At 36.0% G+C, this 25,746-nt stretch overlaps 3 protein-coding genes across 12 annotated transcripts in view; 2 read left to right on the top strand and 1 right to left on the bottom strand.

Annotated features, from left to right (window-relative positions):
* The window catches only part of LOC106661759 (tubulin alpha-3 chain-like), a 58,417-nt gene extending 56,427 nt beyond the window's left edge, over nucleotides 1-1,990 (bottom strand). For 5 of the 6 annotated variants that reach the window (XM_014385365.2, XM_014385366.2, XM_014385364.2 and 2 more), the window contains exon 1: nucleotides 1,813-1,990. The gene's annotated coding sequence lies outside the window, so the exon portion shown is untranslated. The remainder of the gene's footprint in view (nucleotides 1-1,812) is intronic. The other variant, XM_024229955.1, reaches the window with a different exon arrangement.
* On the top strand, nucleotides 112-2,154 carry LOC106661760 (cytochrome c oxidase assembly protein COX15 homolog). Of its 2 annotated transcripts, XM_024229970.1 has the most exons (9): nucleotides 112-264; nucleotides 321-389; nucleotides 456-579; nucleotides 695-827; nucleotides 890-1,076; nucleotides 1,134-1,392; nucleotides 1,451-1,605; nucleotides 1,662-1,775; nucleotides 1,875-2,154. In XM_024229970.1, exons 1-9 carry the CDS (start codon nucleotides 202-204, stop codon nucleotides 2,013-2,015), a joined length of 1,245 nt encoding a protein of 414 aa, XP_024085738.1. In that variant the 5' UTR covers nucleotides 112-201; the 3' UTR covers nucleotides 2,016-2,154. The 2 variants fall into 2 exon arrangements, with proteins under 2 accessions (XP_024085738.1, XP_014240856.1); XM_014385370.2 differs by lacking the exon at nucleotides 112-264 and having other exon boundaries at nucleotides 444-579; nucleotides 1,875-2,153.
* LOC106661758 lies at nucleotides 2,059-17,605 on the top strand. Of its 4 annotated transcripts, none has more exons than XM_014385361.2 (13): nucleotides 2,059-2,182; nucleotides 9,922-10,818; nucleotides 11,041-11,352; nucleotides 11,413-12,413; nucleotides 12,486-12,628; nucleotides 12,763-12,886; nucleotides 12,954-13,051; nucleotides 13,116-13,253; nucleotides 13,321-13,448; nucleotides 13,574-13,698; nucleotides 13,768-14,027; nucleotides 16,667-16,849; nucleotides 16,913-17,605. In XM_014385361.2, the coding sequence occupies exons 2-13, from the start codon at nucleotides 9,971-9,973 to the stop codon at nucleotides 17,009-17,011; spliced, it is 3,459 nt and encodes a 1,152-aa protein (XP_014240847.1). In that variant the 5' UTR covers nucleotides 2,059-2,182; nucleotides 9,922-9,970; the 3' UTR covers nucleotides 17,012-17,605. The 4 variants fall into 4 exon arrangements, with proteins under 4 accessions (XP_014240847.1, XP_014240848.1, XP_014240846.1 ...); XM_014385362.2 differs by lacking the exon at nucleotides 2,059-2,182 and adding an exon at nucleotides 3,257-3,274; XM_014385360.2 differs by lacking the exon at nucleotides 2,059-2,182 and adding an exon at nucleotides 6,380-6,693.
* The last annotated feature ends 8,141 nt before the right edge of the window (nucleotides 17,606-25,746 follow it).

Below are 25,746 nucleotides of genomic sequence, written 5' to 3'. Positions count from 1 at the left end.
AGATATGAATCCGTAAATCGTGTAATAAATTTTTTAACCGTGAGTGACTTTTATTTAAGTTGGCCTGTTTCAAATCCCTGGCGGGTGTTTGGAGACGCGACGCGGCGCCAGTGCCCAAGCCCCAATGCACTCTGCCAACCGAGGAGGTTATAGCGGGGTTGACGTGTCGTTTGGAAAATCTGCTTATTTTATTTGAAAACCATGTTGAGAATTTTCCCCGGCCTTTGCACCAGGAATTTGACATTCCGAAACAACCTTTCGATGGTGAATATAAAATTTGAATCGAAAAATGCTCTAAAACAATTCAAAATTTATTCCAGCAATCCAGCCGGTTTTCTCTGTTTACAAAAGCAAATAGCCTTGTGCCAAAGCGGACCACCATCTTCCAGGTATTTAAATAAATTCCTTCTCGAATTTTTCAAATTGTGTCGTGTTTTAAAAAGAAATACGTTTAGAATACTGTAAGAAAGACGGAGACGGCCGTGAGCAACTTTGCGCCTACAAATGTAAGGGGACAAAAAATTGTAGGCACGTGGCTCCTCGGATGCAGCGGAATGGTCTTTGGAGCAGTTGTTCTAGGTTGATTTTTACGTATTATTTAAATTACGTAAAGGCCGGGATTTTCTCTTACTCACCTTTTACAAAAAAATAACCATTCGCCCTTTGAAATTGGTTGACTGGTTTTTATCTTCAGGAGGACTGACAAGGTTGACCGAATCCGGCTTGTCGATAGTCACTTGGAAATTGCTTGGTGAAAAAATGCCAACAACTAATGAAGAGTGGGAAGAAGAATTTCAAAGATATCAGCAGTTTCCAGAATACAAACTGTACTTGTCTTGCTTTTGGATTGATATCACTGAGGGCAAGCCATTTCAATTATATTTTATAGGCAGAAGTCTTCAATGACGTTAGAAGAGTTCAAAAGAATTTGGTGGTTGGAATTCACCCACAGGTCTTGGGGGAGAGCAATCGGTGCATTTTTCGCAGTCCCGGCAATGTTTTTTTGGGCAAAAGGCTGGCTTACACCGCCGTTGAAGAAACGAGTTCTCGTATTCGGAAGTTTGATCGGAGCTCAGGTTATTAAACATATTATTTTTTTAAAATTTGATTGTTAAATTTCTTTTCAATTCCAGGGCTTGATGGGATGGTACATGGTCAAGTCTGGATTAGACGATGAAAAATTTAAACACCCTTCAGAAATTGTGAGAGTGTCTCAGTACAGGCTGGCTACACATCTCGGTCTCGCTTTCGTCTTATACACCGGCTTTCTTTGGTCTGCTCTTGATCTCATCCTGCCAGCTGTAAAACCTGCAGTCATTCCTTCTGGTTTCAAGAGTTTGAAGATATTAACACATTCTTGCAAAGCATTTGTATTTTTAACTGCCATCTCTGGTAAGTCCAGAAAGAATAACCTTAAGTTTACAACCTAAATGTCATGCCTTATGTTTAGGAGTGTTTGTCGCTGGATTAGATGCCGGCTTGGTTTACAACTCGTTTCCAAAAATGGGGGACAACTGGGTGCCAAAAGAGATTCTAGTATACGAGCCAGTGATGACTAACTTCACAGAAAACCCATCCACTGTTCAATTCGATCATAGAGTGCTTGTAGGTTAAATATTAACCACAAGAATAACTGAGTAATTACACTGACAAACTTGTAGGGTATCACAACATTGTCTTTGATCTCCGGTCTCTGGTTACTGTCACGGAGAAGGCAACTACCGAAAAGAGCTCATAGAGCCGCCAATGCTTTGATGGCCATGGGATGGTTACAGGTGATAAAAATTGTTTAAACAAAATTTATCAACTTACCTTGACTGAAGGGCGATCCAATTTCAAAATGTCATCATTACGGATTCAAACTCATGTTTCAGGTGACCCTCGGGATTACGACATTGCTCCACTATGTACCAATTTCACTGGCTTCTCTCCATCAGACAGGCTCACTTGCCTTGTTGTCTTGTGCAATTTGGTTATCTCATGAGTTAAAACATCTGAAAAAAATTGTAAAATAATTTTATAATTGTATGTAAATATTTGTAAATCAAATTTATTTCAATCTATTTTCTTTAATTTATTATAACTGTTTGATTTGTTTTGTATCAATTATAGACAAATTTGTATATATTTTGTCAAATTCTACTGCATGAATTTTGTTCAAATCCATCTAAAATGAATAAAGGTCAGTCAACACTATCAATGTACATTAGATTGTTCAACCCCATTACCAGACGAGTATACACAGAACAAGAATTGCTGGTATCTGACAGATATCTCTTGTACAGACTTTACAAAAACAGATTTACACTGTCGATGTTCGGATAGGTAGTGGTTTTTTTTTTAAATCTCTCCACCTCCCCGCCGTGCCTTAGGGAGACCCCATACCAGCAGTCAGGATGGTGTATTTATCAATTCCATCCATTGGCATTGGATAATTGAACCAATAATTGACAATTGAGAACTATTAATTTTGCTATTGATAAGGCTAGAGAGGAGAAATAAATCAAAGAAATATCCTGAAAGGGATTTTTAATTTAAAAGTAGCATAACTTAATAATTTAGTTTGAACTCTTTTAAGTTTGGTACAAAGTTACTTTTGATAGGACTAGCATGCTAATGACTACAAATAATGGAGCAAAATAAATTTTTTATTGTAAGTATGTTTCTAAAGTGTTGAGTAGAGCAAATAACGAATCCTAACAATTGATTAGCCTCATTAGTAATAGTGGTTACACGCTGGGAAAATTATAGGCCGTGAGAAAATATTACACCAATATCCTTAAATGTGGTCACAGTTTGTAGTTGCAATTTGTAGGATGAATTAACTTTTTCATTACGTCTAAAAAATGTCATTGCAAAGCATTAATTAAAATTAAGTTTAAGTCCATTTTTACGCACCAGTCAATAAAATTAGAAAAAGCGATTTGGAGTATTTTTGTGTCATTATCATTATTAATTACATGGTACAGCTTGACATCGTCAGCAAGAAGTTTATATTAAGAGAGAAAGTGAGCAACATAATTAATAAATGTAAGAAATAATAAACGGCCTAAATAGAACCCTGGGGCACTCCAGATTTTGCATCGATAAGTTTAGACAAAGAATTATTAATTTTTACTTGAAGCTGTCTACCATGCAAATAACTATGAAATCAACAATATGGTTTCATAGAAATCCGGAACATTTAGATAAAAGCAAATTAAAATTGCCAAATCAAATGCGTGTATATGTGTATATATTCCAGACGTGCTCGTTGATTGTTGTGAATATATATGTATGTATAATTTTTTGTTTACAATTGTTTTTATTTGCTAGTCAAATCCCAAATATTACTTTTGTATTAAAATATTGAAGTCTAAATTATACTGCATGTAATTATTTTTATTTTTTCTTTATTGTCAATGCTTAATATTACAATATTTTTCATGTTTTAAATGTTCTTTGTCTTTCTTGGTAAATGATCCATGAATATTATTTTTTTGTTTCTCCAAGACAAATGAAAACACAAAACTTCAAAAACCCATCAGTCTACCCTTACAAACTACCCCTTTTTGTGTTACGACACTTCTCTTGCATATTTTGGCTCTCAGTAATTTAAGTTGGTTTATTTGTCGTAAAAATAATGGCGGTCAATGAATCTGGAAGTGTATTAATTGTTTTGTGATAGTAACAGACAATATACAAACCTAATAAATAAGTATATATATCGATGTAGTAAGTTTTACTAAGATTATTTTTGACCCAAACTTGTGAGTAGACGAATAGCTAACTTTTGCCACAAGTGTCGAACAAGTTTGAACTTACAACTAACCGGTGTTTACATCTATTGATATAGTAGTGTCCACACAACTAGCTAGTGGTTGAAAAATATATCGGACATAAATTCTTTACGGTTTATTCTAGCCACAATTTCTGTCTGACATAAATATTTTCGAGAATGGAGACAGGGCATTTCCTCCGCTTCAAAAATGGTGTGCCAAGTAGTTAAGAGTCCAACAATTGTGTCATTTTTCTGGTATCATCACACACCCGAATACTTAAAAAAACATTAAATAATTTGGTTTTTATAATTTCTCAACTTGGGTCACTTTTCTTGTGAGTGGGCTATATGTCAGCACTTTGAGTTATTAAGGGAAAGATCCTTCAAAGAGCATCATGTGTACGTAAGGTTAACCTGAAGTATGACTTGATCTCGATTCAATTACCTTCAATAGTTCAAGGTCATCATCATAGAAATTTAATATCAAATAAAGGATTTCAAATATTAATAAAGAGAAGAAATATTACATACGTCAATTGCATGGCCTTGAGCCAGGTAGACACTGGTGCTCTTTCCCCCGGGTGCCAGGGCAGAACAGCCCTCATACCTTCCTGCCTTCTAGATCCATAAGTGTACCAACAGATCGTGACATTCTCATCAAAAATAGAATAGTTTTTACTCGTTTAATGTTTCAATGTTTTTCATGCTTTAAATGCTCTTCCTCTTTCTTGTAATTATTGCAATAAAATGCACTATTGCCCGTTTATAAATATGTTATTATTCTCCGAATAGAAGCAAATAGTGGCAAATGGGTGCCAGGACAGAACAGCCTTGCCCTCACACCTTCTAGATCCATACGTGTACCAACAGATCGTGCCGTTCTCAACAGAAGGGTCGAAAATAGAAATGTTTCTACCCGTTTAATGTTTCAATGTTTTACATGCACTTTCTCTTTCTTGTAATTATTGCAATAAAATGTGCTATTGCCTGTATAAATGTGTTATTATTCTCCTAATAGGAACAAATAGTAGCAAATGGGTGCCAGGGCAGAACAGCCTTGCCCTCATACCTTCTTGCCTTCTAGATCCATAAGGCTGTGGTTACAGTGGATAGTTTTTTCTTTCATGCCGGAAACATCGATTGACAAACACAAGAGTAACTCAAGACTCAATTATATAACTGTCAATATCCATAGTTAAATAACAAAAAGTCTCTAAATTCACTTTGGCAGCGAAGTGTATGTTAGAACACGCACGATGTCGTCAGAACCATTCCAGCGTTCAAACAAGTTTGATTTTTTCATGCGTTCTGACGTTCAATTTAGGCACTTTTGGTAGTTCACCGTGTATATAGATAAACTGTTTAGTCTTGTTTTTGAGAATTGGTGTTTGTGGGACATGAACTACAAAAAATATCACAACAGAGATATTTCTCGGCGGGAGAAAGTCTCTCAAGAAATCAACACTAGCAATAAGCCATATTTTGTTAGTGGTCATAATCGACCATATTAATAATTCTTTTTATCTAAGATTTTTGTTTGTTGTGCGATCAATCAGCCTTCATACGATATTGATTGGGATTCGTGTTGTGGTCTTCAAACATACAATGTTATTATATCAACGACCAAGCTTTCGACAAGTTTTATTGCCTTCTTCAGGGGATCTACAGAGACATAGGGACATAATCATTTAGACAGTTATAAATTGTATAAATAGTTATAAAATATCAGTTTTTTGTTACTTACAGATACAAAGTCAAATCGTAAACACATTGCACATTCCACGATATGTATACAAACAAACTATATACATATATAATAAATAAATAAATAAATAAAACTGATATTTTATAACTGTCTAAATTATTATGTCCCTATGTCTCTGTAGATCCCCTGAAGAAGGCAATAAAACTTGTCGAAAGCTTGGGCGTTGATATAATAACATTGTATGTTTGAAGACCACAACCCGAATCCCAATCAACATCCTAAGAATTTTGGTTGAGACGAAAAATTAGTGTCATGAGCGGGATTCGAACCCATGACCTTCGGCTCAATACGCCGCTGCTCTAACTATTTGAGCTATCGTGACTTCAATCCCCTCGGTCACCAACTCATCTCAACCTACAACCGTTCGAATTTTCTCTCTTTTTGCCATTTTTCAAATTTCATTTTATTTAATATGATAAATATTGACCGCTAAACATACACGGATTAATATGCTTTTTTTTAAGGGACTAGCAATACGTTTGAAACTCTCTTGTGGAAAATAAGTGATTATCATGTTTTCCCACCACCTATCAACAATAACTTAATCAACTGACTTTCAAAAAAAATAAAACTCATTAAGTTTGTACATTTTGCTGTGATACAGAAGCGTACTGACTATCAGAAAATGCGCGCAATGTAACACCTTGTCCTGACGAGGATTTCGAACTTACTCGTCAGAACAAAATAAAAAGTAACCGTAGCCTAAATGTATAATAGATGGTGCGTTTCTGATTCAAACGTCATAAAGATTGATGGATACTAGCTTATTTTTTTACAAAACCAAGGTGTTGGGAGATAATAATCTCAGGGACAAATAGAAATATGTTTATAAAGAATAGATTCGAGTATTTTCGCACTCGGGCAATTAGTTCATCAATGGTTCCTTCCACAAGTTAAAATCGTTTTCCAATGTGGCCGAAGGCAGCTGAAACTTCGAAGCAGGACTGGAGAAATCAAAGTGAGAGCCGAGAAACCTCGTTTCAAAAATGCGCGGGAGGCGCTGTCGGAGTTTCGATCCTCTGGTTGTTGTTTTGATAATCAAACGTCAAAACAGAGAAGAGATCGGCGTCTCGTCCCGTTTTTCGTCGATGGCCGGCCTCGTTTTCAAAAAAAAGAAAATCCCCTTAAAACTGTGGAAATGGCAGAGCGGGCTGGGTTCATCGCCAAGGTGAGTGGATCGCGCCCGGCTTGCTTCCACTTTTCTCTTTCCACATATCATCACCTTATCAGGTTTTCATTTTCCTATCAATACAACAACCTTCTCGAAATATCTTCCTTGAACAAAGATTTTCTGTTTGATACGTTATGTTTATTAAATATTTGGTCATAAACTTTTTTTTACCTAACCCTTTCATGAAATAGAACTATTGGTATGAAAATTGGTTTGAAGTTATTTTATTTATTTTCTAGCTTACCTGTCACCCTTCCTTTAAAGAACCACAATATATTCCTTATATTTCATTTTATCTACAATTCCAACAAAAGGTAAATTAAAAACATAGAGAAGATGGTTTGTGTTCTGTTGTAGATTTTGAGAGATAATGTAGTGAAAGTGTGTAATGTTAGTGAAATGTGTAGCAACAACAATCAAGATCTAATACTTCTTAAAAGAATCGAGTCGATTGCACTGAACTGAGGAACTAGAAAAGTACATTAAGTCAGACTGCAGGGGAATACCCCACTTCCTAGTATGCATCATCATCAACATAGAGTGTAATAGCAACATTGACAGTCAATGACCTAGTACTTCTTAAGAGAATGATCGAATTGACAGACAGAAGTAACGAACTAGAAAAGTACAACATGCCAGAAGGTTGTAGTACTTGTGAACAAAAATCCCCACTTCCTAGTATAAATCATCATCATCATAGAATGTAATGTGTAGCAACGACAGTTAATGACCAGTAGTCCTTTGGAGAAGAATTATGTCGATTACAGTGAACTGAGGAACTTGGAAGAACAATAAGCCATAAGGCTGCATTGCTTGGGGAAAAACCCACTCCCTAGTATGCATCATCAACATCATAAAGTGTAATGTGTAATGATGACATTCAATGACCAGTAGTTCTTAGAAGAATTATGTCGATTACAGTGAAGTGAGGAACTTGGTAGTACAATAAGCCAGAGGGCTGCATTGCTTGGGGGAAAAAACCCACTGCCTGGTATGCATCATCATCATAGGGTGTAATGTGCAACAACGATAATCAATTACCTAGTACGTTTTAAGAGATGGATCAAATCGACAGAGTGAAGTAATGAACTAGGAAAGTACAACATGCCAGAAGGTTGGATCCATCACCATCATCATATAGTGTATCGTCAATGATATAGTACTTCTTAAGAGAAGGATTGAGTCAATTACACTGAACTGAGAATCTAACAAAGGACAATATACCAGAAGGCTGATTTGCTTGGGAAACAAAAACCCCTACTTCCTAGTATCCATCATCATAAAGTGTAATGTGTAGCAATGACGTAGTACTAATTAGGAGAATGATCGATTCGACAGACTGAACTAATGAACTAGGAAAGTACAACACGCCAGAAGGTTGTACTACTTATACAACCTACTGAGAATGACTGAAACTAAATCTTATGATAAAACTACCAAGCATTTGCCTTTAGAGTGATGGAGGAATACCGGTTCTCCACCATCCTGCTATTATAACCATCTATTATAAGCTATTATAACCTAACCATCCCTAACCTCCTGTTTCAGAATTTTTTTAGTGTATGTAAAAAAAAAGTAAATTTAAGGAAAAAACGCTTTCCTACGCATTTACACAGTGTCAAATAATACCTAATATGTTGAACTGATTACTGCTTAACCTACACCATTCAAAGAAATTCTTTGAGAGGCGTTTTATGTGGTGTAATAATGTAATCATGTGTTAGTGTGCAAGTCAAGAATGCAAGTGTAGAGAGGTAATGAGATCACCAGCTGTAAAAACCTATTTGCATAATTTGTAGGGAGGCTATGTTCAATCGAGGATGTCAAACCCCATGAGGAGCAAACAGACAAGAGCATTAGTCTGACTACTACTTTATAGAAGTTTGTTTACTGGGGACAGTTTGCGCATTAAGAAAAAAAGACAAAAATTGCAGCTTTATAAATTCATTCTATTCTTTATATGGGTGGCGAAAGTGAGCTTACTGTCAAATATTACCCAATGGGATTACAGTAGTAGACTATAACCTGACCCAAATTTGACATGTTTATGACACCACCCTTCGCTTAGTAACTAGCATGGTCTCCGATTTTGTGGGATTTATTTTAATCTTCCATTTGTTACAGAATCTGCCAAGATGGCATGGCCTTTTTAAGTATGTTGACTATTGCATCCACTCTTCAAGATGAGGTGTAGATTGCAATGTGCAACATTTTTAAATAGACAATTTAGGCCGTATAAGGCCAGTTTGCAATCTTCAGGTGTTGACAAATATTAAAAATATAAGTAAAAGAGTAAATGGTATGCATATAAGAAACAATATGAGTAGAAGTGTGTATGTGATAATATAATTTTGTTAAAATTATATCTGTTGGGTCAGAAATGTTGTAGCTTTTGATATTATGAATGATTCTTTTTTTTTTTTTATTATTCTTTTTTTTAATTAATGGCGGGCTACCAACAGATGAGTCATGCCAACCCCACCATCCACTGTGAAAGCATCATCACAGCATCAGCCCTCTTACTTATCCATTCACACAATCAAACATACGTACACACTGTAGAGCTACACAATAATTATATACATAATATTTACCAATGGGGAAACACCCCCATTTTTCTTAAAAATCAGAACAGGGGACCCAACAACCCACTCTCTCGAACAAGGCTGCCTTTATGTTGGGTGCCATGCCTACGCGCTCTCTGAAAAGGGCCAAGGCGTGGCACTCTTCGACCAAGTGACACACTGAACAACCTTTCTCTACAAGCCTGACCCATACACCCCAAATATAAAACTGAATTTTATAATTTTTTTTTAAAATAAAAAAACAAGGATATAAGCAACAAATTAATATTGTAACAATAACTGCTTTGGTTGCCCTCAGCAACCTTCTCTCTTCAAGTGGGACATCTGTGTGAGTAGGTGATTATTATCACTAGTCAAGGGGTCATGGGTCACATGAAAAATGTTGAGCATACTATTTAAGTGTCTTGTTTTATATTATATTAAACTGCACAGTTTAAATTTTCCATAAGCATAAATTCGCTGTGCAGGCTCTGTTTTAACATAAATTTAAACAACTCTGTGTTGGATTAAGTAACATTTTTGAATAGAGAGAATATACATACAAATGTATATAAAATTTACAAATATATGTAAATATAAAATGTGTGTATGTATATATATACAAATATATATAAAAATCTTTTTTTTCTTTTTTTTGCAGGACATAAACCTCAGAATGTGCCGGGTACCAGATTGATGGTTATATTAAAATGGATCCGGTCGGCCCTTGGTCTGCGTATGCTGCTTCGTACAACAGGTTGACCAGCGGTGGCTTCCAGAATGGTCAAAGTGAATTGCACCATCTTGGCACCGGTGGAGGGCCGGTTCAAGCATCTTCCACGACTTCACAGTTACTGTTTCAAGCACATGCCAATTCAAGCTTTGCCAATACCGCATCGCCTTTTAACCATAACGGGTTCCTTTCACCACCACCTGTTCCGTATGAAGCAGTTTTCACCCCTCTTTTCCACCAAAAAGCGCATTACAGGCCGCTTAAGCAGACTGAAGCTTATAATGTGGCACCTACTGGCAATATGTTCGATCAGAATAATTCTTCCATCGGATGGCCTCAAAACAACCAGCTGCCCAGTCCCTTTGGCATATTGCCCCATGAGAGTGTGCCAAACAGTGCGAAACCTTACGAAAATTTCAACCACTTCTCACAACCTTTCAATACACAATTAGATTATAAAAATTCACCATACGATCCGAAAAAGTGCCCTCCTTCGCCGACAAAGACAAACTCTTTCTACTCAGAATCTAACTTTAAACCGGTAGATTATCCAAAGTTTCAAAATGGTCACTTGCAGCAGTCTTGTGCTGGCTCAATGCCACCGAAAGAATACAGGATTCCTCAACCTCCAAGACAGTTCACACAGAGGACAGAAAAGGCGAGAGAGTTTACACCACCTACAAAACCCCTCCACCAAATGGATCAATCAGAAAGAAGAGAAAATGAAATCCAGTCTTCACCTATCAGCTTCGCTATGATGGATGGTCATCGCAATTTCCACAAACTGAGAACCCAACAGTATCACTTAAATCAACAACATTACAGGTACTACACAGGGAACTCAACCACCATTTCATTTATTTCTCAATTCCATGTTTAAAATATCTATTAACAATTAATAAATTTTAAAGCAAATTGTTTAAGCTCTTATTAATTAAATCGATACGCAAGTTTTTAAATTTGATTTTAAATTAATTTTACCGTGATTACAAACAAGTTTTGTGCAACCATGTAAAGAATGTTTAGGTATTCTTTTAACTTTTATAGATTCAGTTCAGCTGATGACTACCGGAACAAAGCTTCAGATGTCTTTAGCTCAAATTCAGCAACTGCTGATTGTGCTGCGGTTAAACGCCCTAGCCCTCTTCACCAACAGTCACCCATACAAGTAACCCAGAGCCCGGTTTATCCTCTATACAATTCTCCTATGACATCCATATCGTCCCCGAGCCCTGTGCAACATGACATTTGCTACAACAAAACTGAAGTCTCTCCGCCGATTGATGCTAGTCTTCCACGAAATGTCACTAATTACCACTCTGTAATTACGAGGAGTGATAAGAATTTTCCAGATAACAGGTGACAAATCATATCTCCCTACATAGGTTATTTGTTGGAGTTGACGCTTGTACTTTTCAGATTCGAGAGACCAGACTATAACAAACATTGGGATGAAAGGCAAAGAAAATTTTTAAATTACGATGTGCAAGTGCCGCAGAAGCAACAGTATTTGGATTCAGCCCCTCAAGTGGCACTTCAAGATTTGAGCAGTTGTCGAGGTGATCCGATGAGCCTTGTGAAAACCTTGCAACAGCAGCAGCCTGAGAAAGTGTTAGAAGACAAACAAAGAAGAACAAAGAGTTCAGAAAAGCCGGATGACTATTACGGCCGGGTTCCACCACCAGCACATCACAATGGGAATCTCCAGAACCAAAACAGTTATTACGAGTTCGAAAGGTGGAACATCCCTCCACCGAAAATGTTTTCAAACTCACCTGTCACATTCACCTCACAGTCGACACTAAGTAATTTTACTGGGGTCCAGCATCAGTCGATCGTTGTACCTCCATTACCGTATTTTCCTGCTTTCCACGTCCCATCAGTACAGCCGAACGATGAAGCTGATACGGAGAAGACACGGCCGAAATCAGTCCCAAACATTGAAGAAGAATTGAGTTTTCTATCCGAAGAAAATTTCCCTTGGGACAACATGAAAGAAAGGAAGATATTAGCACCAAATCCTAGAGCTAGCTTTATGTCCAGCTACGTAAAGTTTCTTCAAGGGGACAAGGACTCGTCACCACCTCCCAACCCAAGGCCTATCCCTAGAACGACTTGGGTGTTGTCGAAATCCATGGCAAATCCGAGTATAAAACAAAGTGACTTTCCTGCTGATCCACAAGACGATCCGAGGTATTTTCCTCTACCTAGGACGTCGCAAGAAAGGAATTTCGATTCTTCCCAATCTGAATGGAGTGAAAATGAATTGGGTTTTAACCCACGTTGCGAGACCAACAACAACAATCAAGAGAATGTGAAAGAACACTGGGAAAATAAAGAGGAAGTTGATACTAACAAATTAGACAAAAATCCAAAACAGACTAAAAAGAAAAAACGCAGAAAGAGAATGAACAGGAGAAGTGAATATTTTTTTTTTTTAATTAGTAAAAGGATTTATATCCAAATCGTTTATTAAATGACAAACATTTTAGACAAAGGAGATGATTTCCCACTGCCTAGAAGGGAATGTGCAAAAAGAAAGGCTAAAGACAAACTCGGCAATCTCAATGAAGAAATCGAAGGCGATGAACTTCAATTTTCAGATTTAGATCCTGCATGGTCTCCAGATTCTTCTGTATGGGGTTTTTCTTTAATCTTCTTTTCATAGGAATGACCAATACAACTCAGAACAAACATTTTCATCATTTCACAAGATTTAAATTTTATAATTGCATATATTTTTTAATAGTTTATGTATTTTATTTTTAGGATGAAGATGAAATAATACTCTCTAAACGAAAAAGGAATCACACGAAGAAAAAAACACGAATTAAACACAAACCGGAAAAAGTGAAAACATTAGAAAATTTCCAACCTGTTAATAGTAATACAGGTTTTTAGATAAAAAATAAATAAAAACAATACCAGCTTTATTATTTTTACAAGTATTTTCTTTTCAGATAAATATGTGGACAAGAATATCATTAAAAAACCGCATGCAGTTGTTTCTCCAATGCCTTCTGCATCTGCCAAATCTCACGCCCAATTCCCTTTTAACGTGAGCTTTCTCATTTTGGGTTAGGAATGAAAATGCCATTAGTTTTCATATCTTTAAATTTTAGGTCGGTGATTTTGTCGTTTTGCAAACTGACATGATCTTGGCCAATCCTCCTATTTGGAGAGTAAAAGAAAAGGCGATGCTTCAGAAATTCACTCACTTTGTCAAAAATGGTGTGCTGTTTTACATAAATTTACCTTGCGTAAGCGTCGGTGTTTTAGTAGATTAATAAACAATAGTAGAATTGTAATTTCTCATTTTTCTCTTAGTTCACTGGCTGGAGTCCTGAAAGTAAGAACGTTTATGAAAAAGTGTCAGTCAAAACTATATCTCAGACAAAACATGAGACCGTGGTTCAGATGATATCGACCGGGTTACATGTCATAACGTCGGGAAGGTAAATCCCTTAAACATTAAATGTTTTTGCAGGTTTTTTATTTTTCCATAACTGCTTATTTAAATCCCCATCCAAATACGACAACTTTCAGTCATAATAGTTTATAATTTTAAATTTCTCTACAGGGATATTATAGCAGAGAGTATGAATGAGAATTCAAAATATCAAGATAATTTTGAAGTTTACATACAGACGCTCTTTTCACAAGCTCTCGATTCAAATTTCTTGACAGAAATATTTCAGGAAAAAGGTCGGTGTGGCTCGTTTTAACTTTTGACTTATTGACAATGGCCCTAATGAGAAAATTTCACATTTTCAGATGAATATTTCCTGGACAATGTGAAAGTGATCGATACGTTTTCCAATGAACTTCTTATGAGGCTGAAAAAGGTGTTGGCCTGGCCGAACGTCGTCACGGAGACAGCGGCGAAGCTGCCGAGTTATAAGATAGTCCAAGGGCCGATATCCTCGTCGAGATGCATTTGCGGTATTCACGGTGGGGCCTCAGGAGTCATGCTGTGCGGCTCCACCTACCACTCCGAAACACTGAGTCCGACTGATGAAAATGTTCCCTCCTTGGTGAGTTATTGTATTTATGTAACTTTGGTTACTATACTAGTAATGATCGGTCAAGTCCTGAGGATGTCCTTGCTTTGAACCTGAACCAGAAGCCAGAAAAATTCTTGGATGAATCTCCTAAATCATGTGATCAGTGTTGTTACAAATCGAACCGTTCTATTCCTAAAAAGATGAGGAATGGGAGTTCTAGAATTCATTATTATCAGAAAATGGCAACCAATCATAATAATTTTAACAAAACACAATTTGCCCATTGTGTCTGGGATGTATTTTAATCAAACACTTAGGGATTTTGCTGTACGTCGTAACAACTATCAAACGCGACCAGGTTATTTCCAAATTTTTTACGCGAAGGAATTCATTCATCCCTGCTATTTTTCATGGAGTACCACCACCAATTTTTTTGGTCAATGCAATATCAAGACTCGCTTGTTGTCTTTCCAAAATCCAAATAAAAAACCACCAGACTGCATCTCACCATCTTCAAATAATCATTAACTAACCGACACTAAACATCACACATTTCTACACGAGAAGAACGAAGAACATGGGATTCTATGAACAGATTTCAACGACATAAGGACACTAAGCAAAGAGTATTCTGAAGGACATCGCCATCAATGAAAAGAACCTTGCATCGGTTATCAATCAGGGAACTTTTTTGTTGAAATGCAGACAACACAAGGCTCTGAAGATGATCTCAAAAAAGACCGAAACGTTGGCACGATAAAGAAAATGTTTTTCTAAAACCTACGTCACACCAGACCTCATCTCACGATCTCCAAATAATCTTTAACTAACGGACATAAACACAACACGAAGATCGAAGAACAGGGGATTCTATGAACAGATTTCAACTACATAAGGACACCAAGCAAAGAGTACTCTGAAGGTCATCGCCAACAATGAAAAGAACCTTGCATCGGTTATCAATCAGGAAACTTTTATGTTGAAATGCAGACAACACAAGGCTCTGAAGATGATCTCAATAAAGATCGAAACGTTGGCACGATTACGAAAATGTTTTTCTAAAACCTACGTCACACCAGACCGCATCTCACTATCTTCAAATAATCATTGACTAACGGCCACTAATCACCACACATAAATTAAAAAGGTAATCCGATTGGGGTGGGAAAAAGAAATCACAGGACCATTATAATAAAAATAAGATATTCACTCAAAAATCCCTTTTGTTAAAATTTTTTTGAATCCTTCCTTTACCCTTACCATTATTAACATGATTATGACCTACGAAACCCCGAAGCCGAAACTATGAATCTTCTCCAACTTGAAAAACTGAATTTGCAGTTGGAAAATTTTAATACAAAATCATGTAACTCCAGACTAACTATTATGAAACAAAATTTGAGTGAAATTCTGAAAATTCCAACAGTTAAAAAATCACTAAATGAAAAAATTTGGCCAAAGGATGAAGACGGGTTAATCTGCCAATACAAAGAAGACCTTCTGAGTTTCGTTAATTCATTGAATATCAATAAACTCTAAGGATTTATACTTATCATTAATTGTATCATAATTAATTAATTCATTGCATCTAACGTAAATAAAATTATTTAATCTTGAACACTATAGTTCGAAACAAAAGAAAATATTGATTAGTTCCTGCAGCGGGACCAAAAAAAAGTTGCTTTTTTCATTTGATACCTACAGTTTTATTAGCTTTATAACACCGACAAGGACTTAATTTCAAATGATCAATTCAATAAATGTAGAAGAAAAAATGAAAATCTTTTAAATTATTTCGTTAAAGTGGGTGCTCGGACATGAAGGCACTGACCAAATAGCCAAAAAAGGGGGTAGCGCTTTCACCTATGGGACTAGAACCACAACTAAGCCGGAGGGAGAGTACTTAGTGAGTTAAGTTGGAACCAGAAAAAATGGATTGAGAAAGAAAAACGCAATCACTCCAGATACGGGGCGAGCTACGAGATTTATAAATGTCTCAAAGCAAAAGCCGAAAAAACTCCTCTCTCTCTCAACAGGCAGAATTTGAGGATAATTATAGTACTCTATACTGGCCAATGTCCTCTTAACTATCACTTTAAGGAGATGGACAATGCTGAGACGTAAACTTGGGAAAATGCCGGCTATGTCAGAAGGAACCAGAGACGTCGGCACACATTCACATATTGCGAATGTAAAGCTAGTCTGTTTATGGGACAGTCACATTTTTCATGCCCAACGAGATCCACGAAGAGGCACCCAGGAAAGCTCAGTTTTATAAAGAATAACACACATTCCAAGGTATAAGCTATGGGGGAGTTCCACAATAGATGTTATTTAGATCGCAATGAAGGAAAAAATTGTCTTCTGCCCCGAAAAAACCCTTTAAAAAAACCTTAACTCCGGGGGCTTACGGTCCAACTAATCGCTGGGGTGTTGTGGATGAGTTGTCAAACAAGTTCTCAATACTTTTTGTGTACTATTATCAATGAAATAGCTGTGGGTTCTGCCGGGATTCGAACCCAGAACCACTAGCGTCACAGATATGAGTTGGACTCCCTAACCACTCAGCCACCACCTTCCCCTATACATTTATGCTATAATTTGCTAACGATTTTTTTAATTCCATTTGTTTATTAATAATGAAATGAAAAATTTCCCCTCTTTAATAGGAAACGTCGCTTTGCCAGACCTGTATACAATACTTCGAGGTTTTGCACAGACTCTGCCACCAAAAATTTTCCCTTTATGCAGTCTGCGTGGACAAAGTGAACGAAAAGAGGGCCATTGATTTTGATAAGGACACAACAGTTCTCCTCAATGAACTTCTAGCCGATGACGTGTGGTTAACAGAGGTCGGTAAACATTTTGCCTTTTTCCTAACCAAAATTGTACTTATATTCATCCTTACTTTTTAGATATTCAAATTGACAAGAAGCTTTTGGGGCTATGTAGAGAAGGTCATTTACGATATACAGCGGATAAAGAAAAACAAAGAATTTTCAATGTGTCAATGATTTTAATATTAGAAATATAAGTATGGCATATTATTTCAAATGTTTTAAATTTCCAAACAAAATTATATGTAGAAATTTTTTAAAAAATTATTTATACTTAAATTGAAAACTTTTTTTTTTTAATTGTACATTTCAACTTTTAATAGTGAATGGTATAGTTGCGACTTGGTTATTAAAACTAAAATAGCTTATGTTGAAGAAAAACATGGATTTCATGAGAGTGCCTAATTGTAAACATAAACCAGTAAGGGTCGCATTAACTGAACACTAAAAGACCACAATAAAACTATTTTTCAAAATTTATGAAGTGATAGAAATGGGATGAGCTATATTTTACATTATCTGAAAGCTGCAGTTAAAATTTTGTGACTCGATCAAATTTGTGTAAAGCGTTGTATGTTGATATAATCCATTTATGTGTAGTGTGACTTTTTGCGTGATCGCACATTGTACGTGAAATAATCAAAAACTTATATGTTACCAATTTTTCCTCCAGATGTTTTACTTTCTTGTAGCATTTTGCCATTGTTAAATATATATTAAGCAGAATTTTTAATGTTTTGCCATTACAGCATATGGATAGTTTATTGAAATTTTGTGATATTTTTTGTGTAACTAATATTTTATGCGAATGAAAAAGACATTTTCTATTGTAACAAAACAGAAATAAATTTGTTTATAAAAATATTGTTTGTTTTTGTGTTGAATATGCCAAGCTTTCGGCAAAAATAAACTTTTTTTATTTCAACATCCTCCGGGCCCTGCAGCCGATATAAAAATAAATAATTTTTGGTAATTCATTTATATAAGTGAAAAAATATATAGAATTGACTATTATGTATTTTAATTAATTATACTTTTAATTACTTACTCTATTTACTTTTACACGATTTGAAAATATGGCAAAAAGAGGAAAAAATTCGAAAGGTTGTAACTTGAGATGAGGAGTTGGTTCCCCGGTGGATTGAAGCCACGCCGAAGGTCGTGGGTTCAAATACCGCTCGTTACACTAGCTTTTTCGTTAGACCTTACATAAAAAGTGTAATTATGGTGTTCAGAACCCTCGCTTATATAATATTATTGAATTAATCGAACTCCGTTCCAATGTGTTCAATTTCATATTATTTTTATTTAATTAGAAATCGTGCGATGCGGTCTGGTGTGGTGTAGGTTTCAGAAAAACATGTTCTTTATCGTGCCAACGTTTCGATCTTTATTGAGATCAACTTCAGGGCCTGGGATTTACAAACATTGTTTACATATAACAGTTACATTTTGGATGTGGAAAAGTGAATTTATACAATGCAAAATGTGTATATACATTTTTTTAATATATTCAATCAAAGTATTTCTACTCACAATATATTTTGCATTGTATAAATTCACTTTTTCACATCCAAAATGTAATTGGTATATGTAAATTACGTTTGTAAATCCCAGGCTCTGAAGATGATCTCAATAAAGATCGAAACGTTGGCACGATAAAGAAAATGTTTTTCTGAAACCTACATCACACCAGACCGCATCTCACGATTTCTAAATAAATATCGATTAATCGGTCTCTAATCACCACACATTATTTTTATTAATTATGCGATTCATCATAAACTATAAAGTTTTTTTGCTTGATTTATTTTTTGCACACCAACACCTAATGAAACTTATTGTTTGAGTTTGTCTATTCATTTTTTGATATTGTTAATTAAACGAGTTTATTAGAGAAGGTTAAAATATGTTTTAATTTCTTGGCAAAAGGTAAAAATCTTCAGCAAATTATTTTTATTTTTTCTTTGAAGTAAACATAGACCACTCTAACCACATGATGGTTTGCAGTGTTTGGTTTTATCAGTTTAGAAATTAAAGTGTTAAATTTCCTCCTCTGGTCAATAATGATCATTCAAAAAAATTGTATTAACTCCATTATGTTTTAGTGGTCTAATTGACCAAATTAGTTTTTCAATTGATGATTCTTTCTATGCAAGGTCTCTGTTGAGATGAAAAAGTTAGTGTCACGAGCGAGATTCGAACCCATGACCTTCGGCTCAATACGCCGCTGCTCTAACCAGTTGAGTTATCATGGGTTCGAATCATTACGGAACTGTCAATTAACGGCTTCGTTGATAGGTAGTCAACTGCAAACGGTCCGTAATGTAAGGGTGAGCTCAAAAACAGTCTACTACTGGAGAGGCATCGGGTGGAATGGCGTCTATTCGCAAATCAAATCTCTTAACATATGAGTGCCGGTTTGGTCTGTGGCAATCAGAAGACCGGGTCCGTCGTGGAGAAGACGTTGAGAACGCTTTGCTTCATATGCCATGAGAGAGACACCGCAATTCAAAAACAGTCGGTTACGTTTGAAATTGGTTGGAATCAACGTCCATTATTCCCGACTGATTATCGTACAGAATGGATCTTTGCTTCACGAAGGTAAGTTCTTCTGGAACTTTGGTCACCCCATTTATTGAGGACAACTTCGTTTTAACGATAATGATTGACCGCATGTAGTTCGAGTTGTCATCCATTACTTGTAACGATTACTACGATAAATAGCTTCAAACCGCTCTGTGTGAAGAATGAGATTCTGTTTCATAAGACGAAATCCTTTTATTTAATAGATGCCTAGGAGATTTAAGGCCCTCGCGAGGCCCGAGGAGGTAACACGCGTTATTAAAAGCTAAACCAGGTAATAAATTGTTATTTAATTTTAATCTGTCACTAATTGATTTTTCGGTGTTTTCTTTCAAACCATAATTAATTTTTTAAAAATTAAAACTCATGAATTTGTATTCTCGTTTCATTTGTTTTACATTAAAAGAAGACTTTTATAATTAATATAACGACAAAAATTTTGAGATAACCAAATTCGAGTATCCGGTTTTTTTTGACGTTGAGTGTATATAAATGTGTAATTAATATCCCCCTTTTTTTAAGCAAATATAAGTTTACATTAATACAGCTTTTAATGAATTTCAATTAATTATTCTTTCTATGTAAGGTGGTTGAGATTAAAATGGCAGTGTCACGAGCGGATTCGAACCCACGACCTTTGGCTTGATACGCCGCTACTCTACCACTTGGGCTGTCGTGACTTCGATCCCCCCGGCACCAACTCCCCATCGCAACCTACAACCGTTCGAATTTTCCCTCTTTTGGCCATTGTCCCAGAAGATCGACAGTCACGATAGCTCAAGTGGTAGAGCAGCGACATATTTAGCCGCAGGTGTGGGTTCGAATCCCTCTCGTGACACTTTCTTTTTTCAACCAACACCTTACATAGTAAGAATAATTAATTGAAAGAAGTAACTTGGTCAATTGATCACTAAAACGTAAATGGATTAACTTTTAATGAATATTTATCACGTGCTTCATGCTGTGGAAGAGAGATCTGTTGAGACTAAATCTGATGAAGATGCGTTTAGACCCCGAGGGGGTGAAACGAAAATTAATTACCCTCATGGTTTTGTTCTTACAATGAAAAGACAAAAGTGGGTGTCTTTTAATTTTGATCCCTTCCTTCTCAGATTACACGCAACCGACATTTCAAATTGGTTGATGGTCGAAAATTTTCAGGTTTATAGCCTCTGTCTAATAGGTTATGACAGGAAGGTATAAAAATCAGCTTGTCTTTTCATGGGCTTGGGTTTGACAATAAAAAGCAAGGAATAAAAACCGGGTGGCACAAGACTCGCTAATTCCGACCTGTAATTTTAATCGAAATACACGCCTCAAGAGAAAATTACACGATGATCGATAACCACCCCACCATTCATTATGAATGCAATTTTTAATGAATGTCCAAAAATCTCTGCTTTTTTTCTCACTCGGCCAATTTTAAAAGCAAACAAAAATAATTAACTGTTGGAAAATTTGGACGAGGCTTCAAAATAAACACCCGAAGGCATGTTTGTATTGAGTTTTTTTTTCCATCGTCGGAATTTTTTCATTATAATGTACTTGAAATTATTTTGACTTGCCACCAGTCGAAACCTTACTATCTGTGTATTTTCTCTTGTAACGTGTGCTTGCTTATTAAGGCTTGAAGGGGACTTCTCCCTTCGTTTTTTATTTGCTTCCGAATAAGCAATATTTATGTAAATTGGCCTTTAAACGAATGCAGCCAAAATTAAGTAACTCAAATTAGTGTAACAACCCTCATTTGTGCTTAATTGATTACACTCATAGCGACCGACCCGTTTTAACATGAACCCAATGAATGAACCGCTCCCACAGCATCACGGTCAAAATGTCTAAAGTCAGTAGAAAAAAAGACGAGTTTTGGCTGTAAAAATACTACAAGACGTGTGCACTTCCTCACTGAGAAATTGCAAAATTGCGCTTTATGCGGATGACATTGCTGTCTATTGTTCATCCTGGAAGCCTAAGACAATTGTGAAAAGATTAAATGACAGCATCACCAGGATTTGCAGGTTTTGTCACCGCTGGAAACTCAGGATTAATGTCCCCACTTAGGTCATATTTTTCACAAAACGAAGACCAATATTCAGGGAAACCATTTCAATTCAAGTCGAGTGGCGTGAAAGAGTAAAGTATTTGGGTTTAACTCTGGACCGAAAACTCAACTTTTCTAGGCATATAAATGATATTGCTACAAAAGGTAAAATAGCTATAAAAGCCTTATTTCCGCTGATGGCCCATGAGAGTGGAATGAGCTCTGAAAATAAACTAATTATTTATAAAGTAGTTATTAAACCTATGCTGCTGTATGCTTACCCAGAATGGAGTTACACGTGCGAATCCAACATCCAAAAACTGCAAGTGGACCAAAATAAATTTCTAAGGTTTATAACCTCACTACCTCGATACACCAGAATTGGCCTCCTCATGAGAGAGCGGGAGTAGAGTATATCAATTCCGAATTAAAGCGTCTGTCCAGGAATTTTTTTATTGGTCTCTCCTCCAGCAAAAACACTACTTGTAGGGATATAGGAGTGTATGATGTAAACTTTCCATGGAAACATAGAAGGCTTAGGCACAATACATAAATTTAGGATCTGTGATATATTTTTTGTTTCCTCTAGAGCTGTGATACTATAAAACAATTTGTGATAATTCAATTACCCGTGTAGCATTGTTATTGTTATTCTCATTTATTTATTTATAATTTTGTTAACACATTTTTGTTAATTCATTTGTTAATTGTTATCCTATTTGATACATAGTGGGTTTTTAAGAAAATTTTTCCCACTATTTTCTTGTTTGATTAATTAAAAATAACAACAAACTAGGACTAGGTGCGTTGATAGGAAAAAGTTTTGAAATAGGACGTCAAAGTGCCCCGCCACTTCCCCTGCTTAATGAATGTTATGTAACATAATGCGTAAGTATTTTTTTAATAAATGTTTATTCATTCATTCACATGTGTACGTGGTTGGTGGCTGATTGATTGACTCCCTTGAAGAGCTATTGTATCACCACTGTTTGGGTTTCCTACGTCTCATAGCAGAATCTACGTGGGTAATTTTGTCGTTCCCTATAATTTCCATACAACCCCAGAAACAATTCATAATTGAATTGATAATTATCTGTATTTATCAGTTGACCACTGGTCTCCAGACGCCCCTTCGCAAACGTTCATAAAGTGTGAGGTCGTTGAGGACGGACCAAGGACTTTAGTGGTGGATATCGTGTCACGACGAGTCTGATCAGCATTGAGTCTGATGTGCCAATATAGCTGCTAGGATCCCTATCTACTATACAAGGTGTATTAACTTCTATAGTCTACCCATTTAATTCGAAAACGGGTGGACGGAGTAGGGCATAACTCAGAAATGGTGATCCTATCAAAATTTTCCATTCAGTAAAAGCGGCATAAAATAAACTCTAGAATCTAATTGGACAATAAAAATATGGAATTCTTATTTAAAATAACTAACTTAGTGTCATTTCCCAGTTAGATGAGAAAGTTGTGTTAAATTAGTTACTACAACACGATTCCTAGCGAAAATTAACTTGGGGTTTGTATAGGGCCATTTTTTCCAAAAGTTAATCGTTTTCGAAAAAAAACAAAACAGGGAGGACTATCTTGTTCCAAAAAGCAAACCACCCTCATGCGTCTTCCGTCGGGCATAACTCAGGAATGGTCAATTCTATCAAAATTTTCCTTTCAGTAAAAATAGCATAAAATAAGCTCTACAATCGAATTGCAAAAAAAAAATGGAATTCTCATTTAAAATAGCGAAGTTAATGTCAATTAACAGCTAGATGAGAAAGTTGTGTTCAATCAGTTACCATCACTCGATTCCTAGCGAAAATTAACTTGGGGTTTGTATAAGACCATTTTTTCCAAAAGTTAATCGTTTTCGAAAAAAAAACCAAAAAAAAAACAGGGAGGACTATCTTGTTCCAAAAAGCATACCTTCCTCGCGCGGCTTCCGTCGGGCATAACTCAGGAAAGATCGATTCTATCAAAATTTTCCTTTCAGTAAAAATAGCATAAAATAAGGTCTAGAATGGAAGTGTCAAAAAATGGAATTCTCATTTAAAATAACAAAGTTAGTGTCCTTTTACAGCCAGATGAGAAAGTTGTGTTAAATCAGTTACCACCACATGATTCCCTGCGAAAATTAACTTGGGGTTTGTATAAGACCATTTTTTTCCTAAAGTTAATCGTTTTCGAAAACAAAAAAAAACAGGGAGGACCATCTTGTTGTTCCCAAAAGCAAACCCCCCCCCCTCACGCGTCTTCCGACGGGCATAACTCAGGAGACTTCGATTCTGAGAAAGTTGTGTTAAATCAGTTACCACCACACGATTCCTACCGAAATTTAACTTGGCGTTTGTATAAGACCATTTTTTTACTAAAGTTAATCATTTTCGGAAAAAAAAACAGGGAGGACTATCTTGTTGTTCCAAAAAGCAAACCACCTGTATCAGAATTTTCCATTCAGTAAAAATATCATAAAATAAGGTCTAGAATCAAATTGGTTAATAAAAATATGGGATGCTTATTTAAAATGACTAACTTAGTGTCATCTCCAAAGTTATGTACCACCACGTAATTCCTAGCCAAATTAACTTGGGGCTTGTAAATGACCAATTTTTGCTAAAGTCAATAGTTTCGGATTAAATGGGTAGACTACCATGTACCAATATGTTCACTGATAATGCGAATTTATTATCTTGCAAAACGTGTAGCAGATCCTTTAAGGGTACCCACATCAAGGACTACATTGTCCCTGGCCTGTTAGATCGAGCAGTGTTAACTAGCCGATTCTTACAATTCTACGTCACCATTTTTCTAGCTCTAACACGACCTAACAGAGTTAACATGGTTAACACAAAGATCGTGAATACCCCTAATATTCATTGAAGTCAATGTGACGCAAGATATATAAATTTTATGACTGCGATAAACTATAGGTTTTAGAAAAAACTAAAATTATGTAAGACAAACATTGTTGTAATTGATATATAAGTGCAAAATATGATTACGTGGCAAAGAAAAAACGAATTTATTTAGTTTTTGTCTTTATTGATTTATGATTGTTTTATTATAACAGAACTGAAGAAAATAATAGAGAGTAGCTATAAAGCCGATTAATTTTCCATAGCTCGAGGTTGTATGGCACAGCTATATGATCTCATCGCAAGCCTATTTAAATTCATAAGGGTCAATTTTTAATTGACAGCCGTACGGCGACGGCCTATAATTTGAATCTCTGACGGTGGTCAAATACCACGGGCCGTGTTTTCGCCGAAAAAGTAAAAAATATAGCAAATAAACAAGAGAAGCACGTTCGCCAGGAGCTCCATCAACGAAGGAGCCAATAATAGAGTTGTTTGGATGTAAAAGACTGGGTTTAATCCCAATAATTTTTTTCCCTCCCGGTTATGGCAACATTAAAGAAGTAATTATTATGCAATTTTATCTTGATTAATTTTTATGGAGTGGTCCCATCGAAATACTAAATTTTTATGACACGAGCTCTTCACCGTTTGCCTTTTAATATATAATAATTCGATAAAATTGGTTAATAACAAAACCGATAATAAATGGTTCGACAGTTTATCGGAATAAATTGTTTCAGGAATTTATGTCTGATTACTGATTTACATAAGTTCAAATCTGCACATGCATGTACAGAGATGAGCCTATCACTTTTCGGAGTCCACCTGCAATTCAAGTTTTTGTAATTTACGATAATTACCGCCAGTCCTGGAGCATCACCCGGGTGTCGCCAGTGCCAGTCGCCAGGGGTTACCTCGGTCTCAGTAGATGATGGGTTTTGGTTTGCGAGTCGGTGAATTCATGTTGAATCGGCACACGGCCACTTATTGGGCTTGTCTTAATGCCTTATTGGGCTTGAATAACTCATACAAAAAACCACGAGTAAAGACAAATCCAATAAGTTACCCAATTATCGGGTTCATCACGGGACACATCGAGTAACCTTCTCTGCAAGGACCCACGCTTTAGCCCAAAAGTAAGTGCCCGTGTGTCAACATTGTATGGCCTATTCTTAATCGGGTGAGTGTGACCCCACTTCTAAATTGGTGTGTTAGTAGTATGCTGTAGATATTATACACCAAAAAGTATTAAATCCATATATCAATGCGTTTATCATAATTTATCAACCAAACAACCATAATCGAAGGGATTTTCACGCCTGTGGACCTAATACTTTATAATTTATGAAACGGGTTCAAAGGATCTCCAGACAGAAGAAACCGAGGCAAACGTTTGCGAAAGTAATTCAGCTTCGGATCAATAGAAA

Source organism: Cimex lectularius, unplaced genomic scaffold, assembly GCF_000648675.2.
Source record: "Cimex lectularius strain Harlan isolate CLEC.00 unplaced genomic scaffold, Clec_2.1 scaffold57, whole genome shotgun sequence".
Taxonomy (NCBI): domain Eukaryota; kingdom Metazoa; phylum Arthropoda; class Insecta; order Hemiptera; family Cimicidae; genus Cimex; species Cimex lectularius.
The sequence above is the reverse complement of the archived record's forward strand: the minus strand, read 5'-3'. Positions and strand labels throughout refer to the sequence as shown.

Bases quoted from the DNA above. Each gene is read 5' to 3' on its own strand.
- LOC106661758 (XM_014385361.2), top strand. From the start codon at position 9,971: ATGGATCCGGTCGGCCCTTGGTCTGCGTATGCTGCTTCGTACAACAGG. The intron at 12,414-12,485 runs GTGAATATTTTT...CAAACATTTTAG, and splicing joins AAAGAGAATGAACAGGAGAA to ACAAAGGAGATGATTTCCCA. The intron at 13,254-13,320 runs GTAAGCGTCGGT...TTTTTCTCTTAG, and splicing joins TTTACATAAATTTACCTTGC to TTCACTGGCTGGAGTCCTGA.
- LOC106661760 (XM_024229970.1), top strand. From the start codon at position 202: ATGTTGAGAATTTTCCCCGGCCTTTGCACCAGGAATTTGACATTCCGA. The intron at 390-455 runs GTATTTAAATAA...AAATACGTTTAG, and splicing joins AGCGGACCACCATCTTCCAG to AATACTGTAAGAAAGACGGA. The intron at 580-694 runs GTTGATTTTTAC...TTTTATCTTCAG, and splicing joins CTTTGGAGCAGTTGTTCTAG to GAGGACTGACAAGGTTGACC.